This window comes from Fistularia commersonii, chromosome 30 (genome assembly GCF_037954325.1).
Source record: "Fistularia commersonii isolate RoL2024-O1a breed Wild chromosome 30, RoL_Fcom_v1.0, whole genome shotgun sequence".
Classification (NCBI taxonomy): domain Eukaryota; kingdom Metazoa; phylum Chordata; class Actinopteri; order Syngnathiformes; family Fistulariidae; genus Fistularia; species Fistularia commersonii.
In genome coordinates this window covers 1869385-1895223 of record NC_141313.1, presented here as the reverse complement: position 1 = coordinate 1895223, position 25839 = coordinate 1869385, and the positions used below count along the sequence as shown (strand labels likewise).

Sequence of the window (25839 nt, the reverse complement as noted above, 5' to 3'; positions counted from 1 at the left end):
AAAATAAAGGGAACACTTAAAAAACACATCCTAGATCTAAATGAATGAAATATTCTTATGAAATACTTTGCTCTTTACACAGTTGAATGTGCTGACAACAAAATCACACAAAAATGATCAATGGAAATCAATTGTATCAACCCATGGAGGTCTGGATTATGAATCACACTCAAAATTAAAGTGTAAAAACAAACTCCAAGCTGATCCAACTTTGATGTAATGTCCTTAAAACAAGTCCAAATGAATCTGTGTTGCTTCCTGAGTGGACACTATGATTTCACACAAGTGGGATTGACTTGGAGTCACATTGTGTTGTTCAAGTGTTCCCCTTATTATTTTGAGCAGTATATACCCGCTCCATAAAGTCCAAGTATCAATTTCTGGCAGTAACTTATACTGTGGAAACTATAAATACAGAATAGAGACAGAAATGACTCACCGCACTATTATTAATAACATCTATGTTTAGAGATTCTGATAGATGTTTCCAGGGAAAGATGGATAAACTGTTCAGGACAGTATTTATACTTGAGCAATGTACACCATATGTGAACTTCTTGTACGCCTGAAGAGTCTCCATCCAATTCTGCAACCCGCTAACACACTTTCCGCGGTATTGTGATTACAACACGTTTGCTTCAATGCAAACAGGGGAGGGTTGGTTCCTCGTGCATCCTGTCCGCGCTGCGAGATTCCGCTCGGGGAATTCCGCCTTGCGGTCGGCGTCTTCGTTGCACAAGGATTTGGAAAAATAAACAGATACGAAACGCTTGAAGGGGGAAGATGGAGCAACGGCGGGCGCGGTTGTCACGTGGTCGCCGTCCTGCAGGGCGTCTGGTTGGGAAAGGCCTGCGCGTGACGACCGCGGCTGCAGACGGAGGCCGTCCTGAGTCGAAGGGAGCCTCCTCCCTCTGGAAAGAGTGATGCCGCGGAAAAACACCCTCTGAGTCACATGCGGTGCCGGCGTGTCCGGGTTCCTTCGGACGGGCGTTCCGCCGCTTTTCGAGGCTTTCCATCGAATCCGGCGAGGAGGTCAGGAGGGGTCGGCTCTCTGCCGCCACCCGGAGGAAGAAAAGCGCGACTGCGGCTTCCGTGAAAAGACCAGAGGAGGAAGTAGGAAAAGAAAATCGGACTTTATTGAGAATTCTGAATCCTGCTCACCCTGCCTCCCGCGGTAGCAGAAAGACGACAACTCGGACTGACTTTAGTTTAAAATCTGGACACATAAATACAGATTCCCTAGTTTACTGAAACCACCACCCCCCCACCCCCACCCCAAAAAAAACCAAACAACTCTATCTCAACCACACAAACTGAGAAGTAGGGATGAAGGGTTGGGACAGCGGCTGGTTGCCTGGACAGAGGTGTTGAGGTGGTGCTGCGGAGAGATGCCACCGCGGTCGGTGCAGCGGCGGAGTGAGCTGGAGGATTCAGATTGTCGAAATTCCTTGTGTATATGTGTGTGAGTATGTGTGTGTGTGTGTGTCACTGCCTTGAATTTTTGAAAGGAGAAGTTTGGGAAATATTTCATCACTGCTTCTGAAGGGGGGGGGGGGGGGACTAAAAGAGCACCGGGATGTTCGTTCGGAGGCTAAATGTTAGCGCGGAGGCCGGGAACGGGGAGGAAGTCAGGGGAGTGTCGTTCGAGCCCGCCGTGCTTTTTTTTTTCCCCGTCTGGTCGCTGGCAGAGCGATTGTAAAACTAAAGTCTGGCTGTCAAACACAGGCTGGCACAGGCGGCTTCCAAAAAAAAAAAAAAAAAAAACCTCCAGATAAACAGGGGTGGGGGGGGATTTAAGCCAGATCCTACGTTCCCATTGTTAAGGCTAACAGTTATCTTCATATTGTGTGTGTATATATATATATAAAATCAGGATTCAGGGGGTAAGTCTACTGGTGGGGACAAACGCAGAAAACTAAAGGAGCCGACATCCAACTACACTCCATTCCCCTCAGCGGAGGTTTGATCCGTCGCCGCGGGTGTTTTTTTCGCCTCCTCCTCGTCGCCTTCTGAAAATGGCCACACTGCCTGACAGGAGGGTTTCTCATTCTCTCTTTTTTTTCTTTTTAAACCAAATAAGTTCCCCGAGCTGTCTACGCGAGTGCCGGCCTGTGCGTGCACGGGGTGGGTGCCGGTGGGTTGGTGGCGTGGCGCTCCAGTGACACCGGGTTTACCAGCGGTCTTTACCAAACTGCGCGTGCTGTGTGTATTCTGCGGTTTGCTCGCTCGCGTCACACAGGAACCCGCCTCCCCATCCGCGGCGCTGGGGAACAGCAACCTGTTCTGTTCCGCTTCCTCTACACTCACCGCTTGTTTTTGGCACTGACGAGTTTGGTAAGGTACGTGCATGGAATCCCAAGCATTTGTGTGTGTGTGTGTGTGTGTGTGTGTGTGTGTATGTGCGTGTTCTTATGTCTTCACTCACACAATCTTTGTTTACATTTGCCCTAACTAAATCAAAATAATACAGTCTTCAGGGTTGGGAGGGGGCACCTGAGCAGCTTTGTAAAATGCAGGTGTCCTCTCCCCCTTCTGATAATAATTCTATCCTGTTTTCTTCTTCTTCTTCTTCTCTCCCTCTCCAGTAAATCCATCCACCTCCTCTCCCGTCCTGGACTCACTAGCGGATGGCCTTGACCGGGCTCTTGAAGCTGGAGGCGGCTTGCAGCTGCAGCTGGTAGGCCATGGGGTGGATCTTGAAGCCGTACAGCCTGAGGGGCGACGCAGGACAACAAACACCGTTGAGCGAATCAAGAAACGGCGGCGCGTCATGTTTCAGTTTCCCTGACGGGACGTCGAAAAGTTCCCGTTGGAGAGAGAGACGTGCAAACAAAGCCCGCTGCTGAACAAACTCCCGACATGCTCGTTTCAGTAGAATTTCTGACAGGATTATCGCGTTCGACGGGCGTGAGCGACGACGGGACTGGTAGCGCGGCGATCCCCGGATCCTTCCACGCACCCCGTATTAGCCGGAACCCCCGACGTGCACGACGTCGCGCTCGCGCTGCCGCACTGACCTGGGGACAAACTGATTGGCGGGCCTCTTGGGCCTGTACTCGGGGTGGACCATGAACAGCATGTGTGGGAAGCCAGTGCCAAAGTAGGCGCCATCCGTGTGGTGGTGCCTGGAGGACTTGGGTGTGTAGACGTCCATACATTTGGGGCAGTAGAGCTTCACCATGGCCTCTCCCGGGATGTCCGACAGGCCTGCGGATGAATAAACGGCACCGTGAACGGAAGGGAGTGAGACGCCCGATAATTTCCGCGCTGTCACGGGAAGCCCGAGACGAGCGCGTCGCCATCACGTCACATCACGTGACACCGCGGGCTATTACGAGTCACAAAAACAAGAGCCCCGACCATAACGGGCCCAGTGTGCGGCGTGTGTGTGCCGACTCACCGATAGGAAGCATCGGCTGATTCTCACAATACACACGGGGACAGTGGCCAAAGTCTCCCTGCTGGTATTTCTCCAACTGCAACAAGGAGGCACAAGTTAATCAGCAGCGGCTCGCATAACCCGACATTCTTTGACGGTGAACTTTTTCCCCCCGATATCATTAAAGTGCATTTTATTCTATTCTGGACCAGAACATTTGCTTGGGAAAAACGTCTTGGCCTGGACAGAAAAGAGCTGAAAAGATTGTTGTTTTTTTTTTCCCAGTTGTTGCTATTAAGAGATTTAAGCGGAAAGACTGCATGATGTAACTGCGGAGATTTAATAAAAACAAAAACAAACATTCTCTTAATACATCTGTTTATAAAGATCTCAAACTATCGTGAGAGTCTGTTGGAACATTTCTTGAGTAAATAAATGGTGGGAGGGCTGCATTCAACTCTTATCTGTTGGATTTGTGACGGGGTTGGAAGGAAAGAGAGAATATTACAAAAGAGAAAATCATCACTTCGCCGCAACTCTGGAAACTGAAAAAGCAGAAAACCGTGTCGGTGGCAATCCACTCGTTTTTTTGAGACGGCTCATTCCATCTCGAGATGACGGATGCTGAAATTCCGGTGCTTGAGTCTGTCCCTGCCAGACAGACGCGTTTTTCAGAGAATAACCGAGTGCCGGCGAGACTCGCATCACGATTCAAAGTGTGTCTGAATCGACAGGTAGCGTACAGCGGGTAAAATGACTGAGAGCTAAGGAAGGAGCCCCGCATCCCCGAGCAGCAAAGGGAGGTTCCTACCATCTGTGCGATGCCTCTGTTAGTAAGAATATAGCGTGCGTGGATCAGGCCGTACAGCATTTCAGCTGCCTGCTCGATCAGGTCACTCTGGTTGGGATTGTCCTCCAGCTCCTCGTCTGCAGAACAAAGAAGAAGTTTGGCATCACAGCATTTCTGATGGCTGCCGGGGTTTGATGACAAAGGGGGGAGAGGGAATTCTAGAAACACAATAGAAGTGCGGTCTTTATTTTTATTCAAGAACAGGGACGCGGATTTCAAAGGGTGACGTGTCGGTGAATCTTCAAAAGGACAGAAAACAAAAGGCGACAGAAGATCTACGGCACAATGGATTCGCGAAACACGAAAACCTTGCGCGTTATGAAAACTGAAGCGCTGCATGAGAGAAGTGGCAAGCACGCAAACGGTGTGAGCTGAAGCGAAAGAGAGGAATAAACTGTTACGTCCGAGCACGAATTGCAATGAATCAAGAGTCAGGAACACCAACGACTGTCTCCGGAATGGAACAGCTGTACTGAAAACACAGGCGATGCAGCTCATTGTTTATTCATCATTTATTTTAAAAAGTTTGATTTTTATTCTCACTTCACTCTCTACAAACCAATTCTCCTGAGGCACTGTTATGAGCTATTGACCAGATCTTAGTTACATTTATGTAAGAAAAGAAAACAGAGAACAATACAATGTAGTCATTCGTCATGATAATGATATACAGACCTGGTTCGAGATCCAGGATCATGTCTAGGGCCTGGCGGTAGTGTGGGACTTGCTCATTGAGCCCTGTTAGGTTAAACTTGTCTTGAATATAATCTTCATCCACCTGTTGGCCGGAGAATTAGTTGCAAAAACAATATTATTTTGTGGGAACTTCACCGCAAGGCGATGTTAATACCTACAAATCAACCCTTAAAATAAAAGACACGACCGAAAAGTGCATCAGCGGTCTATTTGTAAATTTAATCTTAGTACCCCACAGGTTAAAATAAAATACACAAATCCACAGACAATAAATCATGTTATTTATATTTTGAAGGCACCTACGCAGGTGTGGGTCCACCAAGGTGACCAGATAAATACACAGCATTTTAATCACATCGATATGAAAGGTACGTTGATGTGGGGTTAAACAGGTTAAAGTTTCAATTGTCAAAGATAAATTTGAGAATAATGTGGAGAAGCAGATGAAGGAGAAATCTCACCTCGCAGAAGAATTCATTCCCCCTCAATCCACAGAACCAGGAGATCCATGACACTTCCTCTGAACTACTCATCTCTAAAGATCCACACACATGCATACATAGAAATAGTCAGACGGAGTTGACAATCACATTCAGTGAAGATGAATACCACATGCTCGACATTGGCGTCATATTTCGTGTGTTTTGAGAAAATTACAACCTATTCTTTCTTCATAATGCAGAGCTATGTGTGGATACTTACCGGTATTGTGATTAGCCGGACCTGGTATAGGTTAGGCTAAACTAAGCTAACATGCTAAATGCATTGACGCTTCAACTTACGCCACTCCATTCGCGACTTTATTTCACCAAAATGTATTTCACGCCATAATATAAATACGTGTCATCTCTGTGAAATCGCATTGTCGTTAAATCCACGGCGGAACCCTGCGCCGCGACAAACTGTCAACGGTAGCTTGCTAAGCTAAGACTAAGAGAAGCTAGTAGTAGCTACTAGCCAAAATGAGATTCAATATGGCGCATCGTTAGAAAGCAGGCCTCAAGAAGAGCTTCAACTCTTCCCAGCGGATCGTGAATGACAGAAGTAAGCGTCGTGGAACCGTTAGATAAATGCTACTTTGAGCTTACCCGCTTTTCAATGTTTGTGTTGCTGCAAAACCCGTCTGATGGAAACTATTTGTGGCGAGCTCACGGGTGTAAATAAGATGGACACCAGCCTCCAAAGCTCAGGTCCTTCTTCTGCGCCCGGTGTCTCCGTGTCTGCAGCGCGGGGCGCAGTGCTGCCCCCTTGTGGTCATTTGGGGCATTACAACTAATTAAAAATGACAATCTCACTTTATGTCTGTGGCCTTTAGCATTTTTTTTAAAGAGAAAAATATCTTTAAAAACTTAAGTTAAAATGTAATTTTAGTTTGTTTTTATGATATTGCTAAAGCACTTTCTTTTGCAGTCGTGTAACTCATTTACAAGCCCTGACACATATCATATTGATCCACATTGCAGCAAGTTTCAGGTACGTCGAAATCCCCCAGAAATGATGTTGTCTGTCATCATTTCTATCAGAAATTATATAAAACACTCTGAAAGGTATCTAAAGTAGGATATCTTTGTTTCTTCCTTCTGTTTGTTTTTCATTAATAAGTAATTCACTATCTTTCATATTTTAGTTTGTATTTTAAGGTTTCTCATACAGTCCGGCAGAACTGGCATTAGATCATAACTCCTGAAGTTTAAGTTTAATCCAGAAACTTTAGTAAAAAAAAAATCAATTGTTTCTCTTGGAACTTGCTGAGTGCTTTAAGAAAAAGGTTTGTTTGACCATATAACAACTCGCTTTTTGCCTGAAACTAGCTTTTCAGCAACCGGCACCCTGTACTTCCTTACTGCTGCTCGTATCGTCCTCCCCATCCACGTCCGGTCGAAAGAACGTCCACGTGTTCCTCCGATTAATGGACCCGTACGTTTTGCATCCAGGATCTGTTGTTTTTCCCGGTCAGCTGAAGCCAAGAGGAACCTGCTTGGGGAAGATTTCCATTCTGACGGCAACTTCTGTTCACTGTGTGCAAAATAATAATCTAAAGGCCAAACTTTTATTTCCCGATGAACACATATTCTAATTTGACATTCACTGATGGAGCATATGTTGAATTAAAGATGAATCTCTTCATTCATTCTCTGGGGATAGAACATGTTTGAAAAATCTTGCAAAACAAATGATGAAACCCCGTGTACTTCAACTTAACAAGCAGCTTGTTTTATTTACCAGAATGCGGTGAACGTCACTGGCCTTAAAAGATCGACACCAGCGGCGCTTTCACAGCCATCCATTCAAAGCACAGACCCCGTTGTTTTGATACTTCGGCGGCATTTTGGTGAGTCAAACATTTGTCATTATTATAAAAAGGTACATTTGATAACAAGGTCGGTGGAAACGGGGTTGCCACGGCAACCTAGTACCTCTCGACGTTTTAAAAATAACTTACGAGTCATGGAAAAAGAAAAGCCGATACACCGCTCTGATGGAAAACACTTTGTCAAATGTTACTTTAATTACAACCTTGTTTTGTGTTTAGTCCAGGGTGTATCATCGTCATGCTGGTTTCTACAGTGGCTTGTGTTAGCATGTCAAAAAGTCCGCAAGACAAGATTAGATTTTAAAAAAAAAAAAAAAAAAAAAAAAAATCTCAAAAGAAAGAGACATGAAATTACATTTTCCATTAAATCAAAAGTAGTTTATTTAACTTTGCCTTCTCTGTATAACTTTATTATAATAAGACACTTCTCTGCTTGAACGTTGCTCCCTTGAACTAAAAATGGCAACATCTTGTTTGTGGGAATGTAAGTCGGGGTAGACAAAACTTAGATACATACCAATATACATACATGTGCGTAGATTACGGTTGCATTAATAAAACCATAAATGCTTGAACAGTATGAACCACTCCAGGTACCGTCCCGGAACCTCCGAGGCCCCGGTGAGACGAGAGACCAGAGTCGGGGGAAATCTTTCGGCTTTTATTCTTTGCAAAGACGCGCCAGCGTGGCCTCCAGAGCCGAGATTACTCGCCGAGCAGCGCTGATACCGTCGGGGGGAAGGAGTGACAGGATGTTTTTTTTTTTTAATGATCACTTGCTTCATAGCGGCCTTTTTCGGGGAATTTAATGGAAATGAAGGATGAGATCGATTAAAGAATAATATTCACGACGTCGCTTGTGCTTCAATAGGGATCTGAATATGTTCTTGTTTACAAATCGATGACTGTTTTTGGTTTTTTTTTGGAGCAGGTTGCTGTGGTTGGGCTGCAAGTTCTCCCATAGTAAAGTGGCAGATATCGCATCCGTCAGCGATCCATCGCGGGTTTGTTTCTCATCTCTGAAAATACCCGCTGGGATGTTGTGAGGTGTGTGTGTGTGTGTGTTTTGAAACTCCTGAAAGGGGCGGGTGACCTGAAGGTAACACGAATGGCGAGTTCTTTCTTTTCACTGAACTCGATATCGCAATAATTCTGCGGTTTCTTAAATACATCCACCGAGATACATTCAGCTGTGTGTGTTGAGGCGGTCGTCCTCGGAGCCGAACATTCCCCGTTTGATTCCCGTTGAGCTGTTGTTGAGCAAGACACTGAACCCCCCCGAGCTCCGCTAAGTAGCAACCCACACCACATGGTTCATCCATGATGGGTTGAATGCAGAGAAATAATTTCCCGCCAGGGATTAACAAAGAACTTTCATTTGTTTTGTGAAATTAAAGCATACATTCGGTCCAGTTGGACGTATCTTCACTTGGACGTCCTCCAAGTGTGAGGACCTCGCCTAGCCTGAACCTGGTCTGGACTACTCTTGTGGCTCCACCGGTCCATCGTCCCTTCTTAACGCTTAATGTTGACGCATGCGTTGTTGTACGTCTGATTGTGCCGTTTTCCAGCATAACCAAGGATCTATGGAGGTAAAAGACTGCGCCAGCACCTTGAACTCATTTCATGTCACCCCTGCCCCCAAAATAACCCTTGCTTGCGCCGTCGCATTGATAAGATTCCCTATTTTTCTCTCGCGCTTCACCATGGATGCTCCCGTTCCTGTTCGTTGCGCTGTCACTCGTCCGCGACGGCCCGATTCGTTTTCTCAAGACAAACGTGGCCGCTGACCTTCTTTGCAGAGAATGAAGCCTAGGCGGGTTCTCGCGTCCGGTTTCTCATCTCACCGATGCCTCGGTTTCAACAAACTTGGTGTCAGGAGTGGGATCCCCAGAGTGACTGGCCTGGGACAAAAAAACCGCAAACAGTGACCGTTCATCCTGGTATCTCCTCTTCGTCCAGCCTCTACCTCCAATTGAATTCAGAGACGAGACCGCCAACGAACCCCAAGGCGGAGATTTTTTTTTTTTTTATTTAATTTATGCTGAGAAATCATATTCCCCCTACTAAATGCTACAACTATAAATTGAATTAATTTGACAATAGGTAAAATTCTTTTTCATAGAAGCCATTAACAAATCGGCAGTTTGTTAATAGTCATTTCTGGGGTTATTTCCCGTTAAACACTCTTAAAAGTGTCCAATAACCTGGACTTGTTTTCTTGAAAACCCTTTCAGACGTCTGTCTGTGCGGGAGGAGATCCATGCGTGAACCTCACGGAAGAGGAAAAAGGCAGTAAAAAGGTCGGACCTCCAGAGGGACCAGTAGTGGAAATTAAGCAGGGGGGGAAAACTCGGATTCGGCAACAGAATGTTGACCTTTCGGGGCCGAGAAAGCGGGATTTGCTCGGGGAGGTTCGTCAAGTACCAGGAAAGTACAACAATTAGATGACAAAATGAATGCAGTGGAAAACATAACAGGGAAAGAGGGGTAGGGTAGTAAGACAGGAAATGTTTTGAGAGGTGGATGCGTAGAAAGAAAACAACTCGGGAAGTTATTAACGTTCCCGAGGGGTAATGAAGCGATGTTTACGAAAAACAACAAACAGTCAAAACACATTGTTCACAAGTATCTTCTCTTTTGTCCACAGCCGACCGCCCCGGAGGCTGACCACTGACCTCTACCGCTGTCCAGCCACAACCTCTTGACAGCTCAGCAAGTATCTTCCAGACACAACAACATCTAGTCAAAAAATTGCCTAACAAATCGGTCATATTTGGCCAAGGATTCAGACCAACCATGAACAAACTCAAAACACTCTTATTTCAAGAATAAAACCCGATGTTAACCAAAAAGAAAAAAAAAAGGCAAATTTCCTCAGAGAATCACACGCAGGGGATAACAGCACCCCGTTCCTAAGTGTAGTTATCAAACAAATGGGAGGAAGTTCTCTGGAGAGCACTGGAACATCAGTGTTCCTTCCATCCAGGTGGTGGAGGAGCTGCGAAAAGGGAAATGCTACATCGGAAAACAAAATCCTCAAAATGCTGTGAGGAAACAGCAGTACCGCGGACAAAGACCTTCACTGTGGTGTTGACGGACGTGAAAATGAGAATTAAGAGCTAGAGTCTGCTTAAATCCATCTGAAGCTCTACTTCATGGGCGGAAGCCCACTGAAACATTTCCCATCCGCCCACCGTTGTAAAAACGACGTTACAAGAATGCAAATCCCTGTGTTCTCGGTCAAAGCCGCCCTTCACGAACCAGCCAGACACCCACCGCGTGACGCTCCGCCGGGAGACTCCGTCCAAGCAGTGGCAAGGGCCTTACCGAGGCCTGTTTACAACCCGTATGGCCGCTAAGGTCGCTGGGAGGACCGGGCGGAAACGCTCAAGCCACTGCAAGAAAGTTCCTGAAGCATACCGTAACGCTAACTTTTCACCCACAATGCTCAGAAACAGCAGGATTAGCATTCTAGCGCACGTGCACACACCTCGCAGTGCTCTTGACCACACGGCGTTTACAACTCCGCACGTACATGCTCCAGCAGAACAGTTGCCGTCGCCGCACCACGTAACCATTTCTGACATTCAGGCACGTTTCCCTAGAGGCACCTTATGCATACTTGCTTTGACATTTATGACTGCCCACCGCTACAACGGGACCGGGATGTACGACTCCGATAACAACAGCACGATGTCACAACATTCACCGCTAGAGCACCAGAAGCACAATTGTCCCAAACTTGGATAGAAAACGCATGGATACAGCACTTGGCAAAAACCATGCTAAGGCTAGACAACAGTTAAAAAGACATTTGGCCTCCTCCGAATCAAATCGCGCGATGGGTTCCAGAGCACATCGCTACCTCGAGTGTGTCTGGCATGGGATCGGCGCCAGATCGACCCCACGCCGGTTAAGACCAACGCAGCCCAATCTAAACAAAATGTTACCGGTGGTTTTGATTCAAGGTGTACGTGGGATTCTACACATTTCCCTCGCGACGTCGAGAGACGAACACAAAGCATGGAACCAAATAGCGGGTGGTTTCACTCATTTCATTCCTTTATTTGGCACAATAGTTGAGACAAGCAAGAATACTGATTGGATCAACTACATTTATTATAACCAACAGGGCTTTAATCGTACACATGATGCTATCCAGGGCTCTGTTGAATAGCCATCAGCTACATCTCTCGCGACAAGAACGGCTGCTGATAAGCTGCTGGCCAAAGAGGGAGGCGTCTTTTCCACGTGTGGTGATTTCCAATCCCCAAAACAGCTCTCTTACTAGGGCTCTGAATGGACTGACATCTCTCAGAGAAGAATTTAGCACTGATGCAATGTTAAGACCGGAACACTGGTTATGTCTCTCCTTACTGGCATGATTGTTGCAAGTGCTGTTAGGATTGTGTGAATGCTGCATTGTCCCTTGCGTGATGGGTTTGATTATTAGAGCTATGGATAAAATTGTCTCTCATACCATGTGCAAATACAATCTGCTCCGACGACCCCCCCCCCGCGTCTATTTCTGACGAGTTTGACGACTCGGGTCTAAATAATCCTACTTAACACAAAATCAGCCATTACTTTCATCTCCTCGACCTGTGATGATATGCTTCGAATCTTTTGTGAATTGATGTATCCGATGAATGTCGAGGTAGTAGTGTATGTGCTGTGTGTGATCAAAGTATGATCGGGGGGGAGGAGGGGAGGGAGGGGAAGGGGGTTAAAAGCAAATTAATGTATAAGCACCTTGCGCTCATTTGTTACGTGACCCCTGTCTCCCGTACGACCCTTGACCGCGTTGGCGAATTAATAACACTCGCTTTTCAGGCACACTTCAACCCTGACGCTCCTGTCCGCCGTGGCATCTCACACGCGTGTAACAACTAGATCTCTCCATTCTTTTTTTTTCTTCTTTTTAACCTCGACGAACATCTGCTGCTTCCACGGTATGCCCTTCTAATAGATAACCCGTCACCCCCTCCCGTTACAATAAAAACACTACTCGCTACACGGCAAATGATCTGCACTCTGCAGACTACACTGGTACTCTGCATGACCGTTGATCTCCTTTGCAAAGAATAAAAGCCTAAAAAAAAACAAAACAAAACAAAATTTCTCGGATCCTCTGTGCGGTTTCTCATCACACCGACACCTCAAAATATCCATGACGAAACTATAGGGGGCACAACTTGGGAGAGCAAGACGGGACAAACGGAAATTTACAATAACGGACGGTAGATAGCAGATTTGATGCGAGAGGAGAGAAATGTGACAGGGGTGGCGGTAGCTAAAGTGAATTTAATACCATCTCATTTACTGTACAATGCACTAACATGTTTAACAAGATCAAAAGAGTAAAATGCAAGAGAGGTGGGTTTAATGTGGTTGGGCGGGTGCGGGTGGGGGAAGGGGGCTCGTTTGAAATGTTTTGAAATATTCAATCACTTCCTATTTTTGGGGGAGGGCCAGTTGCCCCGCTTCTCCCCACGGCTGCCACCTCCACTACCGGCCCCACCGGAGCTACCTCCAGGCGGACCGCGCGGGCCTCTTCCTCCTCCTCCGCCTCCTCCTGTATTAACCCTCCGATTCTGTCGCTCCATGCCGGGGCGCTGACTTGAAAAGCTTCTTTTATTAGCCGAGAGCTCTTTTCCCACCATCTCCCGCTCGACCACAACTCCGACTCCGCTGTTACCTCCTCCCCTTCCCGGGTGGTGGTGGTGATGGGAAGAGTACGACTTCCCTCCTGCCTCCCTGTCTCTAAATTCCGTGAAGTCGCTGCTCTCCGACGCCGTCTCCCATTCCTCGTTGGCCTGATCCGAGTTCTGGTTGGTGAAGTCCGGGGACTTCGCTCCGTGACTATGGTGGTGTTGGGAGTGAGCGGGCCCCGCGCTGCCCTGGTTGTAGTGGTGATGGTGGTGGCTGTTTGCATTGTTAAGATGCCCGCCGCCGCTGTTGCTGTTGGTCGTTACGGTGGCGTTGTGGTTGGCGTTTTGGGCGTTGCCTGTCATGGGAGCGGACGCAGGGGCTCCATTGCTGTCCTGAACTAACGTCACGGAGGGAGAAGACGGCCTCCCGCCTCCTATGACCCCCACGCCGCCATTGATCCGCGCAGCGTTCTCGCGCTCCTTCAGTTTCCGAAAGCGAGGCGGTTTGTCCTGCTGATGCTGGGAGCGCCCGTGGCGCCGCCGTCTGGGGGGCCGTTCGAACCCGCTCGGAGGAAATCCGCGGTTGTTGGAAAGGGGGGCCGGGTTGGGCCCGCCGGAGCCTGGCGCGGAGTTGGATGAAGCTTGCTGGGACATCACGTTTCCATTTTCAGTGGAACCTTGAGCGGCAGGAGTTGCACTTGACAAAGACGGCTGCGGGGGATTAGACCCCTGACTCGGCGCTTGATTTCCATCCGCCTGTTTGTCCTTTTTCTCTCCGCCGTGTCCTCCCCGGCCCACGTCTTTGTGTCCAGACATTTGCACCGGGGCCTGATGCTTCCGTACGGCGTTCGGTGGCTTGGAGGACACATGAGAAGCTGAACCGGACGTGACCCTGTGGCCCCCGGGCGTTCCTCCCACATTGCCACTGCTCCTGTAGATGTTTCCTCCTCCGCTACCTCCACCCCGGCCCCTCCTGGAGGGCACGCCCCTCGGGGTGAAGACGCGGGCCTGGGAACCTCTCGGTGGCGCGGTCGAAACGTTGCCGACGGCGTTGGCGTTTTCGGGGCCGTTCTTGGCGTTGGGTTTCTGGTTTTCTTCCTTGTCCGAAGGCCCCAGATCGCTCGCCGCGCTCTCGCTGCCGGTCTCTGAGCCTCTCTCCCTTCTCCTCTTGGGGATCTCTTCGTATTCTGAGCCCTCGCTGCGAGTTTCACTGCGATTTCTGGCCCTGGCTGGGTTGTGCTGCGACTTGTCTTGGCCGTGCCTGCCGCCGGGCCCTTCCCCCTTGGACTCCTGGTGGTGGCCCCCCGCGGCCGATGAGCGATAGTCTCTGCCACTCCTCCTGCCGCGATTCCCACCGCTAGGTCCGGCGCTGGCCGTGTAAGTACCTCGGAATCCCCGTCCACGTCCGTAGAACTCACCCCCTCGTCCGCGACTGCCTCTGGTGCCTTTGGCGGGGACTCCGTGGTGGTGGGAGTTGCTCCCTCCCCGGTCAAAAGAGCGGTCTCTGTCCTTCCTGGACGAGGACCCGGAAAATCCCGACGGGGCGGCGTCTCCGTCTTTGGGTCCCCTGCCTCCACCTGAGGGTCGTTCTTTTCCGTTTCTGGGTTTGGCCGCCTGGGCGGGCTCGTCTTTGCCGGACGGCGCCGATGCGTTCTGGGAGGAGGAGGAGGCGTCCTGCTTCGCGGACGCGGACTGCCCGGGATCTTGCTCTTTATCTTTCCCGAACCCGAGGTTCGCATTTTCCCCGCTGTCGATGTCGGCCTCTCTCTTCGTCTCTTTCGGCGCCGGCTTCTGAATGGGACCGGTCCTCTTGTGAGGATGGTTGCCTCCGGCCTGGCTGGAAGTTTTGTGGTCTGATGGAGTGTTTGAAGAGTCGTCCGCACCGCGTGCGCTGTTCCCACCTCCGGTGTTGTTAGCCCTCCTGCCGTGAGAGGACCCCCCGCCTGTATTGCTGCTTCCGGGGCGAGGGCCCCACTGGGTCTCCGTTTTGTGCTCCCGCCCACCTCTTTGGTTTGACTTGGGATGGGGGTGCTGCTGATGAGCATGGCCGCCATGCTGAGCGGGCGGCGGGCTCGCAGTCACGGAGGCATGGGGAGTGTACGCCGAGCTCGATTTCTCCTGTTTGGCATGGCCGCCGGTGCTTCCGCTGTTGCCTCTTTCACCGTGGCCGTGCCCGGCGCCGCCTTCAGTCTCCCTATGGGACGGGTGGTGGCGCAACGCAACTTTAACGGTCCCGTCTTCCCTGACGGAGGTCGAGGAAGAAGAGGACGAGCATGATGATGAAAGGGAAGGCTGGTGGAGAGGGGGGGAGGAGTCGGCCTTCTTGGCAGAGGCGTCGCCCCTGTCGCGGCCTTTCTCCGCTTTATGGGGATGGTGGGTAAAGTGTGTCTGCTGAGGGTGGTGGTTGTGATGGTGGTGATGGTGAGAGTTGCTTTCAACGGGCGGGGCGTCCGCTCGACTGTTGCAGTCGTAGTGAGGTTGCGGGCCTCCCCACATCTGGCCCTGCTGAGACCCTCGGGGCGGTCCTTCATCCTGATGGGTGAAGCTATGTGGGTGGTTTCCTCTCTCACCTGCCCTTTGCTGCTGCTGGTGGGAGGGCATTCTCGCACCCTGATCGGGGAAGCTGTTGTAGTTGCCTCGCCCACTCATGTAATGATGAGGGTGGTGGCTCCCCTGAGCGCCCCCTTGCGTGCCGACAGGAGGAGGTGTTTGAGTGGGGGGCCCCGAACCGGAGCTGGGCTGCTGGATGGGTCCCAGTCCGCTCTCTCTCATGCGATGGGGTGGCGTCTCGCTCCTGGAAAAAGGGGAGGAGGAGAAGGAGAAGCCGAGGTTGAACTTTTCAAAAGGAAACAGGGAGCGTCACCCATTTTCACAAATATTTGCACCGTAGTTTTGCGTGACGGAAGTTGAAATCGAAAGCAATCCGTGAGCCTTGAATGCAAACTGTTAAAATCTCGGAACCACTTCGCTTATCCTTACCTTGGCCCTTTGGCTACATCGTCATCCTCCAGCGCTTGCTTCTGCCTGTGTGGGGACGTTAACCCGCGACCCTCCCCTCCGCCGGGGAAGGCCTCTGACCCCCAGCCCAGCTTAGGATCCATCGGCGGCGTCCCGCGGTGAGGATGGCCGGGATGCTGTTGCTGCCTGTCGAAGGGGTCTGAGCCGGATCCCCCTGAATCGGACCGCTCACGCCCGATGAGCCCTGTGGCAGGGCAGAGGATTCCATTAGATATTTGAAAATTGACAGTATTTTAATGTTGAAGCAAAATTTGGGGGCAAACAGAAAAAAAAAAAAAAAGAAGGAGAAAATGTTATTTTTGTCGCTCTCTGCATTTTGCTAAAAATGCTCAGTAAGTGAAAATGAATGACTGAAAATGTAATCACTTAAATATTCAGCGGCTATTTATTTTCGTCTCCTGGAATCTAGTGCCTGCCATCTCCTCACCTGACGGGTGCATGCCGGCTGAGTAGTAGTCCATCGGAGGAGGGCGACCCTGGATCATGCGCGGGTCCATATAGGGCATCATCATCCAGCGGGGGTCAAAGTTCATCGGCAGAGGCGGAGGCCGAACCATATTGCCGGGCTGATAGAGCGGCCCGCCCTGCTTCGGTCCGGGAACCGGCTGTGGTGTGGAGCCTGGAGAGGGACCCTGTGGAGCCTGGGGCTGCGGGGACAGCTGGCTCTGGGATGCCTGGCTGTGCTGCTGTTGCCACTGTTGTTGCTGTTTAAGGAGCTGCTCCTAGGAGGAGGAGAAGCGACATATTCACGACACTTGAGAGCCAAAGTGTACGACGAGGATATCAATTTATGCATTCCAGCAATGGTAAGCGGAGCCGACCAAATGAATAGCTTTTTGTACTGCACAGGGCAAAGAACTACGCTGAGGAAAATGGAGCAAAACAAGTGGAGAGAATAACTAGTGGAATAAGAGGATCAAATTACACAGGACAGAAACCTTAAAGTAGAATAAAAATCAGTTGAAAGAGACTCAAAAAAAAAAAAAAAAAAAGAAATAGATGGCAGTCTTTGAAGTTAATGCTTTGGTTTACACCCAAAGCGCCGCTTCAGATTTTCTCCAGATGTGTGCTTTCGCTGCGCTTCGTGAGAAATCCACTTAGTATTTTTGACAGAATCCCTCCCTCATTTACACTGAGGAGCCTGAGAGAGACACGGAGTCGCACTCCATCTGTGTGATCACATGACGGATGTTTGCTCGTATCACTTGATCAACCTGATACATAATCCAGTGGTCTGAGGGTTTTCATTCAAGGAAATGACAAAACATAAATCAATGAAAATCAACAGGAAACTAAAAAGCAGCCCTGCTGAAAAAAAAAGGAAAGAAAGAAATTCTTCAAGTTGTTGAGCTTTGGGGTTTATGTATGACATGAAAAATGTCAACATTTTGGAATGAGGCATTATTAGCACATGAACCGATGACAGAATACAACAAATTCTTACCTGCTGTTGCCTCTGAAAACGTGGTGGAAGAGACTTCTGGTACTTTGAGTAGCCCTGACCAGGAGGACCACCGGCCTGGCGACCTGCTCCCCCTCCGATATTCTCCAACTTCACCGGCTCAACCGCTCTTTCCACTCCAGTTCCTGTACGAATGTGAGCGTTGCTAGCGGGCTCTTCCTTACTGTCTCCAGGTGACGGTACATCCAGTGTGGGTGGCTGCGGCTGCAACTGAGCTGGCTGGGGACACTGCTGGGCTTCTGCACCCGGAAAAAGGGAGGTCGTGAGGCTCGGACTGCAATTCACTTGTCAACGCAGTCGCGCCTGTCTTCGGAGAAGAAGTGACCACTCACCTGCGTTGGAGTCATAGCTGCTGTTGCTGCTCGCTCGCTGTCTGTCGCTAACTACGAGACTTGGACCTGGCTGCGCCGCCAGCGCCGGAGGCTCCTCCGGGTCGACGCAAGGGGACGGGGGCTGGCTGACGTTGGGGGAAGAGGCAGACGCCGACAACGATGGACTAGGGCTGCCTGCCGTGGCAGCTGTAGAGTTTCCATCAATGCTGGGGGTTTTACTACCACCGCTACCTCCAGCAGCAGCGGAAGCAGTAGCAGCAGGAGCAGCAGCAGTAGCAGTAGCAGTAACAGCAGCAGCGGCACTACTACTACTACTATTACTACTAGTACTACTACCAGCAGCAGCAGCAGCAGCAGCAGCAGCAGCAGCACTACTACCACCAGCACTACTACTACCACCACCACCCATGTTGCTGTTCTGCTGTTGCTGTTTCTCGTCTAGCTTTTTCAACTTTTCAGCACAAGCAGCGCGTCTTTCCTCTTCCATCCGGCGTTCCTCCTCTTCACGGCGCCGACGCGCTCGCTCCACGGCGGCAGAGATTTCAGTCGATGACTGCTTCCTGCGCTGGCGCCACGTCTCGTCCTCGTCATCCCCCTGGGTCCCGTGGACCATGAGGCCGGACTGGGGAGGCGGGGTGGGCCCCCCTGCCGATGGCTGATGCTGGCCGTGGCCAGGTTTTCCAGGGCCTGTAGCAGCACCCGGGTTTTGTGACCGGTCCTGAAAACAGCATTTAAAAAAAAATCCTGATACTCTATGATGTTCCTCTTGTTTCATTAATATCCCTGCAGTCGTTCTGAATCTAACGCTCAGTACGACTAATATCGAAAACAAAATGAGTTTTGAGACCAGAAACATAGATCACTGACCACATTTTATAACATTTTTTCAATCGACAACTAACGTGGTATGTAAAACACCAAAACAAAGATGGGAAGAACAACAACATAGAAGGTTTCATTTTTAACAAGACTAAACTACTGAACGAGTTGAAGCAGCTGCTGGGTTGTACACTACCTGGTAGCCGGAGGGGGGTCCTTGTCCGCCCCAGCCACCGCCGCCCTCCTCGGCCCATCCTGGCTTGCTGGAGGGAGGCTGCGGCCCATTGTCAGCATTCGAAGGAGGTGTGCGGCGGTTGTCTCCGCTGCTGTCTGAAGCTCGAGAGCGAGAGGTCGCGCCAGAGGCATCCTGAGACTTCTGCGACTCACTGGGAAATACAATAACGGCTTAGGAGGACAGTCACCCCTCGAAAAAATTAGGAAACAAAAAACAGCATCTTCAAGAGGTATTGAAATCGCGTTAATACATACGAGTCATTTTTCTCTGTTTCGTCCTCTTCTCCTTCTTCATCTCCTTCATCATCACTGAACTTCAACTTAGCAGAGTAGTCGATCTCCTCATGGGCTCCTGCCAAAGCAGAAGAAGACGCGAACGTTTCAGAACCTGTTTTACCAAAATTCTAAATCAACCTTCACCTCAGGGAAGATGAAACTCTGCTTCATTCCCTTTTAAGAGCACCAGTGAATCCACTAAACAGTTCATTCAACATGTAAGGGTGTAGAAAAATCATCTTTATAGAGAGAAAGCATTATTCCTGCACACCAAATACTACGTAAACTATTTGTCTTCAGTCCAATTCCTTAGCCACTCTTTCGAATGTTAAAAGGTGGCATGAAAGCCATCATTGGTCATTGCTGGATAAACAGCTCTAATGTCACAAGTTATCTTTATGTTGAGGAGCATCTTTTCACCTGCCCAGCCCTCGTCTCCGTCGTGGTCCAACTCATCCAGCTCCTTCAGGTCGTCCTGCTTCAGGATAGAGGGTCGCTTCACGACCTCCCCTACGTCTCGGGGGCCGCCCTGACACCTGCTGTCCAGACCACCGCGGGAGAACCTGCAACAGGAGACAAAGTTGTTTCTCGCAAACGCAAAGATAAAAAAAATGCATGGCCTGAGGTTCAGACCAAGAATGAACCTTATATTTGTGAACAAAGGGAGGGTTTGAACGATCAGGCAGAAATATGTAAGAGTCAACACACCTTGGAGCTGGGCCTTCTCCAGGTCCCGGGTACCTGTAGGGCCCTTGAGGCCCATAGGGCCCTGGGAAGGGCAGATAGGGAGGATACATCTAAAAAGAAAAACAGATCCATCGATGAGCCAATAACGACAGTTTAGAGTTGAGCGGCTGAACCATAAAGCTTGAAATCGGAAGGAAACAACAGGAAACCTACGAATGGAGGCATGATTCCTCTGTACTGGGGGAACCCTGGCCCGACGGGGGGCTGAGGCAAGGGCAAGGCGGGGCTGCCTGCAGGAGGGTTCCTAGGTGGCCCATGGGACTGAGAGTTCTGAAGCGGGACCCCAGCCGCCCCATCCATCATCACAGCCCCTCCATTGCCACCGTCTAAAACCCCCTCCCCAGAGAGGGTGGGCGCCATGCCTCGGCCCCCACCGTCCCGCCAGTTCGTGGCGTCTAGACACAGAGGAGAGCAGGATTGTGAGCATGATTGTTATGACCTTTAAATAAATGATTCCATTCACACAAAACTGAAATTGGGATAATACGAATCAACAGTATAATCTGTAAAATTAGATAAATAAAAAGTGGTGCACTAGAATAAACAGTGAAAACAATTTTCATCATAGCCGGAAAGCCATTAACTGAAGGAAACCTTGGCCGCGTCTCTACTGTAGCTTCACTTAATGTCCCTACCTAACCGTATAAAAGTGCTGTCCGTGTTTCCCATTTTCATCAATTATAAGTGACTTTCCCAGACATATGTATTTGACATTATGTATTCATGAACACAATAAAGCTTTTTAAATAATCCTTTGCCCAGTGACTTCAGCAAATGACTTATTAAATAATGGTTGGATATGAAGTAGACTTGGTATCACTCACTTTGGGGGCGGAGGTTTGGTCCGGGCCCAAACCACTGATCTGCAGTGCCCTGTTCTCTGCCAGCTCTGTCCTGCTCGCCAGCTGCCTGCAGGGTGGGAAATTCCTCGCGAGAGAATGGCGACGGTAGGTTTGATCCCTTTCCACCTGGAAAAGGAAAAGGGGGAACATTTCGGACCGCGATTCGAAGAGGCTAACGCGTCTAATGAAAAAGCTAAGTTAACACAAATGGAGAGGCCTACCATCCCCTTGTGCTCCATGTGTAACACTGGCCTGTGCCCAGGACCTTGCCCCTACGGCCTGGGCTGGAGCCGGGGCCAGAACCTGTGAGTGCGCACGCAAAGACACCGTACCGTTCGTAAAAATGAAGGACGCTCTCACTCCCCCCGAGCCCGTTAAGATCCGAGAAAGCGATCGCGTTTATCTCACTGTTGCCGCTGGAACCTCTGAAGCTGGGGGGGTTCTCGGGCGGCTCGGTGCAGGTATCTGTGTAGCCACAGGCTGCTGCTGTTCCTGCTGCGGTGCTGACAATGCATCGGTACTGAACGAGAGAGAGAGCACAGAAACATTTCTTGGGGGATGCCAATCAAGACGACCGCCCTCCGTGAGATTGGAAGAGCGTCGTAAAAACAAAACAGTCGACTGTGCCGCCCTTCAACATTCCACCATTCCACGCGGTACCTCTTTCAGATGTTTCACCTATGGATCGGTACCGTGGGTGCGGGACGGGTCCGAATTTAGGTCGGTCGCATAGGATCGTCTTACCTCTTTGGGTCTGCTGGTTCCTGTTTGCTTGCCCATCCTGTGCCGTCTTTGGGAACGAGCGAGACGTTGGGATCGTTGCCTTTGTTCTCTGCCTTCAGACTAGGCAAGTTGGCAGGGGGTGGCATACGCCGCGCAGAGGCAACTTTACCGAGAGACTGAAGGCCATGGCGGGGGGGAACTGATGGGGGAGAGATCGCACATGTCATTAACAGAGATGGACCGAGGAAATCTGAAGCCACTTCATTAGACTAAATGTGATGAGGGACCCGATGACAGGCATTTACTGAGATATTGCTAAATGTAAAACTGTAATGCTGTAAAAGCTAGATGCTGACTAGTTAAATGATCCTGATGTAACACACACACAAACAAAAAAAAATAACAGACCATCGCTGTAAAACCCACCATACCGAAAGTTCGGAAATGTTCATACAAGTACTGAAAACTTTCAATTGTGAAAGCCGCGGCTCTGCTGACAATCAATACCATGCTTGGTTCGGCAATACGCGGCCTCGCTGTGAAAGAAGTGACGGTCTGTCGTTTGGTAACATGGACGGCTGCTGAAATTCAGCGGAGACACCGAATGCAAAATAGACGGGGGACTCAGCACAGAAATCAGAAAGCATCCACAAGTAAGTCTCTGTGTCAGGTCATATCAGCTGACACGACACATTCTTCGGGCCATGCATAATTTCTGTCATTGCGACTACATTTGGCCAGTCAATCTAAATGTATTAAAACTTAAAGCAAAAGCCTGTAAACATATTCCCTAGCGTCAACGAAGCATGCTCGCATATGTAAGCTACAGCCAAAGTTTAAAAGGGAGCCTGATCGGACTGATGGCTGCAGTTGAGTGACGTAGTCGCAAATCTATTTGACTGGACGTTCAGAATGGACCTGTTCAGGCTGGGTAGAATGGAAAGGAAAAAAAAAAAAAGATACTCACCAATAGGCTTTTGTGTTTCAAGGCTCTTTCCTTTGTATGTATCAAACAGGTTGAGAGACGCATACTTGGTTTTGCCTTCCTTCCCCTTTGCAGTTTGCCCAGAGCGCTCTGACATTGCGCTGTCCGCTCATTGAGTATGGTGAGCCCTGAGACTGAGAGGGCAACAGGACACCAGATTACAGAGAGAACCATGGCGCTTCTTCTACACCGCTTTTGAAATTCTTTGAAAATTCAGATGAATTGTTTCCAGGTGACTGAAAGGGGTACATTTACATATAAAACTTAATAACGACCTTAAAAACATATTTCCGGGGGGAACATTTTTAGATTGGTAAGTTAGTCCATAAACATGAGGACACTTAATGAAGGTGTAACATTCCATTGTTCTGACTTATTAGATCCACCAGCAGAGCCTAACTTAATATCCTCAATGAAATAAGGAAGCCATTTACAGATATTGGACCTGTCTGATGTGTTGGCGTGACTGCCTGCGGATTAAAATATATTAAAAGGACTGGCATCATAGCATTCTTTTTTAAGGGCTCTTCATCATTTGTGTAAGTGCTCCACCAGGAGATGAGAGGACTCAGTACGGAGAATCTGCAGACTGTATTCACATTGCATAAATACTCCAGAAATATTCCAATCTCAGTATTTCATACCTGGAAATCAACTTTGTATTTTCGAGTCGCACACATCTATCTAAATCACGTCAACTGCAGTGTCCTCCTTTACGCGCGATCTATAGAATTAGACAAAACGCACTGAAAGCTTGGCGCACCCACATTTGTGCAGTATGAGAAAAATCTAGTTTAAGGCACCTTGTCAAAGGCCGGGTCTTCATAAATCAAATGTTCCCTTCAGCATATTGAGCAAAACAGCGGGGTAATTTCTTACACTAGCTCATCATATTGCTAAGATTGCTTATGTGAGCAGGCCTCACACAATGCACGGTGTTCAACATCACCTCAAGAAACATGGTAAAGGAGGGAGGAAAAAGGCAGATGTAAAGTTTCTATGGCAACACATTATAAATGATATTCCTCTTTGCCTTGAGACTTGGTTGGCTCCATGGCAACTGACAGGCCCTCAAATTCTTGTATTTTTACTGCAAACACAACTTTGCCATGATTTTGATCACTCCAAATTATTTAGCTGTATCCGCTAGGTTAAATGGTGGCCCCTACACTATCATCTACGCAATTTAAAAAGTAATTTCCGCACTTTTCATGTAGTTAGGTATAGTGCTGGTTTGAAGTACGAATCACCGGTGTGGCATCGAGTCATCACATCGCCATCACCACACCTGGATGCACCAGTACCATCGGGCACATAACTGCAGCAGCATCCCTCTTTGGATCTAACAAAACAGAGGCTTCACCGAGAGCAAAACAATAACAAGTTAACGGTGCTAAGACATTTGAGTCAAAAAAAAAAACGAATGTGAAGTCGTCCCGCTTTCTACTCTGCATCGTTTTCATCGGCACGCCACTACGGTGCTCCTTGATGCGGAGGCCAACGTTTGCACGAAGCGACCAAACGTCTTGGTGGGAATGCAAGCGAGCAGCAGGACTGCGCCGTGTTTCAGTGACCAGATGAGATTAGAAAATTAGGTCGTGGGATGGCCGGTCAGCTGCATGCTGTGCAGGGATTAGAGGACCGGTGGCTCCTCCACAGAGCCAAATCTGCAGCCTGCAGGCCTCCAGACGCTAACGACCAGCTAACGCTAACCACTGACCGTATCGGGGTATTACATAAGGCAACAGGGAAAATCGATATGCGGGGAAGGATGTTATTGAATTGAAATTCGATTTAGGAAACTTTATTCAACCTCAAGATGACGTTCTTTTGGCGGCGGCGCTAACAGGAGCTGTCGGCTAACGCAGGGCCTCGGAGTTGGCGATGGGAGGGGGACTGCGTTGATGTTTCATAATGCATTTCAACCACGTACACTAACAAGCTCACAACCTCAGCTCGGCCAACTATTGAAGCAAGAGTGCTTTCCAACACTCGCTGACACGTCCCGGTGACATTTCTGTGACCACGGTCACACAGCCATCGCTTTTAAAACGTGCAGGATAGACTTTATTGGAGAACAAAACAAAATGGCGGTGGAGATGGGCCCGGTATATTTCAACATTTAGCATTACCGGTTGAGTTGCATAGCTTAAGCCAATTTGCAACCATATTACGTATAGCACTTTTCTCTGCCAATAACGGCACAAACGACGCGATAATACTGTTCGCTGCGGAATTAATATCGGCACATGTTAAAAGTACGACTTTACACTTCAAATCTACTGCTGCAATAGCTAGAGCTAACGTTATACGACTTGTTTAACCGTGTGATGTTATTCTGGCGAACATCCTACGCTAACGTTTATCCATAACGTTAGCAGCAAATCTGAAGTATTTGACAGCCAGTTTGTCAATTTCGCACCAAAACGGCTGTCAATGATGAGGAACATCGGTATACTGCTCTATAATTCCGCAAACGCATTATTGGACCCATCGGTTTGAAATAAGTGTGTAAATTTTATGCTAACGCTAACGTTTGAGATTGGATTTACACTGGCTCATTAGCGGGGCGTACGAAATCTTTTGAATTCATTTATTTTTATAATATCTCAACGGTAAAGTTTAATAGATTGACGAATGGGGTGATAGACTGTAATTCGACAATCTAATCCCATCTAAAACTCGGTCGTTTTTGAATAGCTATGACATGTCGAGTCGTCTAAAACATTTATCTTCTTAGTGTAAGCTTATCTGATCTCCTATTTTCATTACTCTTCTAGTCCAAGGTCATTATTCCGATCATTTGAACATCGTCTCCCTTTTTGGTCATCTTATATTATGTTTTTGTGTACAAGTAGCCCCTGACGTATCGTCCTAAATGTTATTATTTAAGTTGGTTTTGCCATAATGTACTGCCCGTTGATGAATTAAAAATCACCTACACGCTTTACGCTTCAACACAATCGACTACATTGTGTTGACAAACGGCTCCATTTCTCAAAACACTTTTACAAGCACACGATCAAAAAAACCCTTTAGCCACCAAGCTAGGCTACACAGCTAGCCGTAGCTAGCAACAACAACCAAGACGCTCTGCTTTTCCGAAAAAAAACACGACAAGGCGTCCACTTTACGAAATACCCTCTCGGCTGACGATTATTCCCCCTCCAAGCGGACGCGTTTAGCGAAACGAATCCGTATTTTTTGCTTAAATTATGTCCGATTTCCCGGCCACTGACCTGGTCTTGTCCCGACTTGTCTCGAGGTTGTTTCGCAGAATGAGGTTAGCAATGCTATCACGTAGCTTTCTAGCAAGTGACCTAGCTGGCTAAGCAACGTTATCCTCCTGCATCGTCGAACCCGAGTATCTTGGATGGTCCGAAACACACACCGTGTTTACTGTTAAATGATAAAAAATGAGCTGCTACTCTCCCCTAAAACCCCACAAAAAATTCCAAAATTACAAAAACAAATTAAAAAAAATTGTTACATTAAACTCGATTTGCAA

General features: G+C 48.6%; 2 protein-coding genes across 2 annotated transcripts; both read right to left on the bottom strand.

Annotated features, from left to right (window-relative positions):
• Positions 1 to 1113: 1113 nt before the first annotated feature.
• Positions 1114 to 6149, bottom strand: csnk2b (casein kinase 2, beta polypeptide). The gene is made up of 7 exons (XM_086177744.1): positions 6014 to 6149; positions 5387 to 5460; positions 4905 to 5007; positions 4191 to 4306; positions 3401 to 3476; positions 3018 to 3207; positions 1114 to 2711 (listed from the first exon to the last, which is right to left on the bottom strand). Exons 2-7 carry the CDS (start codon positions 5456 to 5458, stop codon positions 2621 to 2623), a joined length of 648 nt encoding a protein of 215 aa, XP_086033870.1. The 5' UTR covers positions 5459 to 5460; positions 6014 to 6149; the 3' UTR covers positions 1114 to 2620.
• A 5134-nt stretch (positions 6150 to 11283) lies between these two features.
• On the bottom strand, positions 11284 to 25686 carry prrc2a (proline-rich coiled-coil 2A). The gene is made up of 16 exons (XM_086178113.1): positions 25571 to 25686; positions 22314 to 22465; positions 21368 to 21545; positions 21032 to 21143; positions 20845 to 20926; positions 20606 to 20749; positions 19935 to 20176; positions 19743 to 19831; positions 19455 to 19597; positions 19014 to 19110; positions 18721 to 18910; positions 17706 to 18423; positions 17356 to 17612; positions 16339 to 16633; positions 15873 to 16095; positions 11284 to 15687 (listed from the first exon to the last, which is right to left on the bottom strand). Exons 2-16 carry the CDS (start codon positions 22426 to 22428, stop codon positions 12690 to 12692), a joined length of 5883 nt encoding a protein of 1960 aa, XP_086034239.1. The 5' UTR covers positions 22429 to 22465; positions 25571 to 25686; the 3' UTR covers positions 11284 to 12689.
• Between the last annotated feature and the right edge of the window lie 153 nt (positions 25687 to 25839).

Bases quoted from the DNA above. Each gene is read 5' to 3' on its own strand.
- prrc2a (XM_086178113.1), bottom strand. From the start codon at position 22,428: ATGTCAGAGCGCTCTGGGCAAACTGCAAAGGGGAAGGAAGGCAAAACC. The intron at 21,546-22,313 runs GTGAGTATCTTT...CTCCCCCATCAG, and splicing joins TGAAACACAAAAGCCTATTG to TTCCCCCCCGCCATGGCCTT. The intron at 16,634-17,355 runs GTAAGAATTTGT...TCCTCCTCCTAG, and splicing joins GTTTTCAGAGGCAACAGCAG to GAGCAGCTCCTTAAACAGCA.
- csnk2b (XM_086177744.1), bottom strand. From the start codon at position 5,458: ATGAGTAGTTCAGAGGAAGTGTCATGGATCTCCTGGTTCTGTGGATTG. The intron at 5,008-5,386 runs GTGAGATTTCTC...TCCGGCCAACAG, and splicing joins GGAATGAATTCTTCTGCGAG to GTGGATGAAGATTATATTCA. The intron at 3,477-4,190 runs GTAGGAACCTCC...TCCTTGTTGCAG, and splicing joins ACAGAGGCATCGCACAGATG to TTGGAGAAATACCAGCAGGG.